The sequence below is a fragment of the Galeopterus variegatus genome, unplaced genomic scaffold, assembly GCF_000696425.1.
Source record: "Galeopterus variegatus unplaced genomic scaffold, G_variegatus-3.0.2 Scaffold4679, whole genome shotgun sequence".
Taxonomy (NCBI): domain Eukaryota; kingdom Metazoa; phylum Chordata; class Mammalia; order Dermoptera; family Cynocephalidae; genus Galeopterus; species Galeopterus variegatus.
This window is the reverse complement of record NW_007730790.1, coordinates 120692-126305: the sequence shown is the minus strand read 5'-3', so window position 1 is coordinate 126305 and position 5614 is coordinate 120692. Positions and strand designations below refer to the sequence as shown.

General features: G+C 34.0%; 1 protein-coding gene across 3 annotated transcripts in view; it reads left to right on the top strand.

Annotated features, from left to right (window-relative positions):
- The window catches only part of SLC2A2 (solute carrier family 2 (facilitated glucose transporter), member 2), a 32964-nt gene extending 30490 nt beyond the window's left edge, over nucleotides 1-2474 (top strand). The window contains exons 8-10 of one of the 3 annotated variants that reach the window (XM_008588130.1): nucleotides 100-201; nucleotides 898-1101; nucleotides 1185-2474. In XM_008588130.1, coding sequence (XP_008586352.1) covers nucleotides 100-201; nucleotides 898-1101; nucleotides 1185-1385 — 507 coding nt within the window. In that variant the 3' untranslated portion in view covers nucleotides 1386-2474. The remainder of the gene's footprint in view (nucleotides 1-99; nucleotides 202-897; nucleotides 1102-1184) is intronic. The other 2 variants (XM_008588128.1, XM_008588129.1) reach the window with 2 other exon arrangements.
- Nucleotides 2475-5614: the final 3140 nt, after the last annotated feature.

The following is a 5614-nucleotide window of genomic DNA, read 5'->3' as shown; positions in this document are numbered from 1 at the left end:
GATATCTCAATGTGGTTTTGATTTGCATTTCCCTGATGCTGAGTGATGCTGAGCATTTTTTACGTGTCTGTGAGGTAATATTTTTTAAAACTTTCCTAGGTATTCCTTGTAGAGAAAGCAGGGCGACGCTCTCTGTTTCTAATTGGAATGAGTGGGATGTTTGTCTGTGCCATCTTCATGTCCGTGGGCCTTGTGCTACTGGTGAGTTTGGTGCCTGCATTGAGATTTTTGGTTACCATATGATAGCACTTTTGCACTCCAAGTTTAAAGTGCTCTGTATGTCTAAAACATTTGAGATTGACTTATGAAATAAAGCCAGAGGAGCAGCATATAATGCAAAGGAGAAATGTAAAGAAAAAAAAGAACTAGTTTCTTGTGTTTAAAGACTGAATACCACCATGTAAATTGTGTTTGTTATCCAGCAAGACAATGTAGCCACATGGTTAGAGCACAGATTCCGGGGTTAGCTCCAACTGGGTTCTAATGTTGGCTCTGCCACTTGCTGTCTATGTGACCTGGGGCGTGTACCTGAACCTCTCCCAGCCCAGTGTCCTCATCTACTGCTTCCTGGAGAGTCATACATTTTGTCTAACAACTTCGGCATGAGTAAGAGCAAAGGTATCTTTGCCTTGCCTCTTTCATGAGAAAAGAGTGACTAAGCGTCATATGAAGTCCTAATCCAGCAGATTTCCTATAACGGAGTTCAAGAGATTTAAGCATGATTCAGACTAGAATAATCTGCCCCGTACTAGAATAACTCGTACTTGACTGGACGTACCAATACCATAGGAAGAAAGCTGTGGCCAACTCTGAACTCAGTGAGAGGCTGCTTAGCTAGAGGAAGAAGCAGCCAATGATCCCAGCCCCACTTTTGTTTTTGTTTTATCTTTTCCTCAGAATAAATTCACTTGGATGAGTTATGTGAGCATGATAGCCATCTTCCTTTTTGTCAGTTTCTTTGAAATTGGGCCAGGCCCAATCCCCTGGTTCATGGTGGCCGAGTTTTTCAATCAAGGACCACGCCCTGCTGCTTTAGCAATAGCTGCCTTTACCAACTGGACCTGCAATTTCATTATAGCTCTGTGTTTCCAGTACATTGCGGTAAGCAACCTAACTGCAAATTTACTGAACAGAAGAGAGGGTCATGCAGCTACTAACTGGAACTCTGTTTGTTCTCTACCCAGGACTTCTGTGGACCTTATGTGTTTTTCCTCTTTGCTGGAGTGGTCCTAGCCTTTACCCTGTTTGCATTTTTTAAAGTTCCAGAAACCAAAGGAAAGTCTTTTGAAGAAATTGCTGCAGAATTCCGAAAGAAGAGTGGCTCAGCCCGACGGCCAAAAGCTGCTGTAGAAATGGAATTCCTCGGAGCTACAGAGACTGCGTAAAGATAACCTGCAATACTTTACTTTTTGACATGAACAGAAACAGGAAGGAAATCGTGTTTTTAAATGATGATTCCTTGAGAATTTTACATCTACATGTTGGAGTATTGTTTTATTTTTAAAGAGCTTTTATGGACTCTGATCAGAAATAACACCACATATTACCAAAGAAAGTATTTTTTTAAGTTAGAAAATCTATTTTTGATGGTAAACTCTGTAATTAAACAAACCATAAAGGCTAGCTCATTTTGTTACACTAAAGGGCAAGTACGTTCTAATGTTCCTCACCCTGTTTTTTATAACAAGGTTATCCTAAAATTGAAGAGGTTTCAGTGTATCATATTATTTCTTCATTAACTAGAAACCTGAAGTTACAACTAATACTTATATATTCGAATATGATTAAATTGGAATTTTCTTACCCACAGATCTCATTCTAAAGGAGTTATAGCTAGTGGCAGTAAAATCCATGTTAAAATTTACAACTATTCCATTTCTCTCACTCAGCTTTTTTTCTTGTATATTAAAATTTGTATTTTGTTTAAAATTTTATTTTTTCCTGTATTTTCATGTGGAGTGGTTTATTGAGAACATTAAAATATGTTTATAGAGAAAAACTTTTATTTTGGGTAGGTTTACCAAAATCATTCAGTACTCAGGAAAAAAATTTTTAGTTCTTTTGATAACCAAATGGTTTTTGCACAATTAAACACGAAAAAGGTTTTACCTGGTTGTATAACATCAGTTATCAGTTAATATTAACATCTATTATAAAACCATGTTAATTCCTTACAACTTCAATCCTTTAAGTTATATTTTGTTTTGCTTTTTAATTGAGCACACCTGGTTTTCTGAGCTGTGCTACAAAATACACTCAATCATGAGTCAGGCATTTTGCATATCACCTCAAACTCCTAATAAGTTAGATCAGTCTAACTTAGGGAAATTTGAAGAAAAGGATTGCTCTATTTTTAAAAAACATTTTCTGAATTATTATGTCTCAAGACACATTGAAGAAATAGGGTTGGAAGATTCGTAAGGGTGGGCTCCTGAAAATTTATGAATGTTCAATTTCAGACGATCAAAATCCCTCAGTCTTACCTGGAAAGACCGAGTTCCCTAATTTAAAACAATCATCCTCTTTGACATTTTCTTTGTCTTAACCATATATAGAGTCTATCTAAACAATTCTATTGCAATTACTAACATTANAAAATTTATGAATGTTCAATTTCAGACGATCAAAATCCCTCAGTCTTACCTGGAAAGACCGAGTTCCCTAATTTAAAACAATCATCCTCTTTGACATTTTCTTTGTCTTAACCATATATAGAGTCTATCTAAACAATTCTATTGCAATTACTAACATTAATTGTGCCCTACTGATGCGCCAGGCTCTAAGTGCTTTTACCTAAGTAGGCAAATTGGAAATACACAGATAATTAATCAGACTTTAGCTCAGAGTTAATTTTACAATTATGGAAATACAGTTCTGATGGATACCAAAGGCTTAGCAGGGAGTTGAGTATTTCCAGGCTGTTCTCCACAAAGCAGAGCACTGAATCAATCCTTTTTATGTTTGCATTAATGTGCATTGAAGAAAGCATTTTTAAAACATACTTTTTACAAGTGAAAAAAACAAAACAAAACAAAACACTGAGCACTTTTTTTTTGCCAAAGTTGTTCACATGTAGTTTGGAAATCCAAACAACATGAAATTATTTATTTCCACTTTGATTTTTTTTTCCTTTGAGCCAATTTAGGATGAACTATTTTCACTTGGGACTTCAGGATACAAAATGAGTTTAAATAGTTCAGGACATCTTTGTCCTAAACTGTGAATGCTGGACTAAAATATAGGGACTCTGAACAGGGCAGGAGCAGGAAAGTGGCTCCTGGGTGATTACTGTCCTCTTCAGGATGATGACAGCCTTCAGGAAGCCTAAAGTTACAATGATAAAGGAGTTTAACATTTTTATAGGCAGTAAATGTGATTTAAGCAAATCATTATTCTTGATCTCATTTACTAAGAGCATAAAGTAGTAAAGGATTAAATAAAGAACCCCAAAGACAACTCTTAAATTCTTATTATTTTGACTGACCCACAAACACCAGAAATTCGGATCCTGAAGTTTTTTGCCTCAGAGAAATTTAGATACCTTACATTATTTTCCTTCCAAAATTTTTTCCTTGCAGAAATAAGCATAAGTTAAAAAGAAACATTAAGGAGAAATAAGAAGCTAATAAAGCATTATACAAGGACTAAAGAACTAGCTTAACATAATAAAAATTTCTAGGTCTTCAACAGTATACATCACAATAAACAATAAAATTGGGCCTAATTGATTAGATTGAATCCAGGGAAAGTAGATGTGAGTTTGAACACTTAATTTTCCAAGGACTCTATCATTTTTGTGGCAGTGTGTTCATATTCTAACATCCTTATAAATGTTATTTTTTTCTTAGCTTAACTGAAGTATGAAGATTAGACTTCTTGGTCTGGCACTCAACCTGCTACATCTAGCTACACAACACACAGTCATGAAACCCAGGAAAGGGTCATATAAAACTTTCTCCTCCCTACTTTCCTCTACACGATCAGCATTATAATGTAGGCTGAGATACAGGAAGGCACGTCTCCTCTCTCCCGCTTCAAGGAGCTCACAGTCTAATGGGGAGTTCAGGAAGACCAGTATATTAGTATCCCTATCCTGGGTTTGGAGCCCTATCTTGTAAAATAGGCACAGTAATATTATCTACCTCAGAGAGTTGTGAGGACGAAATGCAAAGTGTTAAGCATACATAGTGTAGTCCCTGGTACAAAGGGGGTGCTTAGTAAATGTTACCTGGAATTAGCATTCACAGAGATACTGTTAGGATAAAGCATTATCACATATAAGATAGTTCCAAATTTTGCCTTAGAATAAAAGTTTTATAAATTTAAGTTAATATTTTCTTACTTCACAGAAACAATCTCACAATGATAAGGGAATGGTACCAATCAGGGGAGATATTAGGCTATCTAATTCCTAAATCCATACTTGAAGTTTCTAAGTAAGGTTATAAGAGCTTTTATAGTATTTTTAAAATTTGCTTTTGCCTAAGTTATGTTAGTTTTTAAGAGGTCTAAATGTAATATTATTTCTTTGGATAATACTAAGTATAAAATAAAATATTGTACTGTATATCATACTTAATTTAACAGGATTATAATCACAGGACAATTTTAAACCTTGTTGATAATCTTCGAAAATTGCAAGTGTTATATACATAAACCACCTGCATGCATAAGCTTCCTATTGCTAGCTTAATTGCTATATATGTAGCAAATACAACAATATCTACAAATATTAGGCAGTATCATGTGCTTACAGTGTCCTAACCAGAGGTGCAGAGTAAAGTGTAAAATATATATATATAATTTTTGTTACAATTCTATATTAGAAACCTCAGGAGAAAAGATTTATTGCCAACCACTCTGAGCCATCTGCTGGTGTTTTTACTGCTCTCTAAAATTTGGTGTGCATTAAAAAAGAAACTAGTTTTAGCTGAGTATATGTACACTACAGTTTTATGTCAATAAATGTTTTTCTGAATGCTTAATGTTGCTTCATTTTATATAGAAAATAACCATATTTTAAAAGTTGATATTGGTTTACTATATATATATTCATTTCCTTTTCATAGTATTTTCCCTATTCCCATGTTAGGGATAAAATGTGAGTTATTTTTTAAGCCCAAATTTTATTTTTATTTTGTTGTTGTTTTGATTGTCAGTAGTAGAAAAAACTAATGTGAAGACTAAGTAAGAACAGTTGAAGAGGAATGAATAACTCCCTTTGATGAAAGTAGTAATTGACTTCAGCAAAATATTTAGTTGAACTCCTATTATGAACAAGATACTTTGTTCAAATTCTGTGAAAGACAAGGCTTAGAAGACATGGTCCTTACCATCAATCACCTACATTCTCCTGAAAGGGATGAGATTTAAAAACAAATAGTTACAAAACCATTAATAGAATAGTAAAGGATAGAATAGAAAAAACTATGTTAGTGTTTTTCAAATTTTTATGTTGACGTCTAAAATTCATAGAATATAGAATATATTTAAAGAATATAGTATATATGACATTAAAAATTTACTGTGTTGTTTCACTATCCAGTGGAATTTAAATACTATAGTAATTTGTTACCATCAACCATTAAAAAATGGTATACACACACACACACAT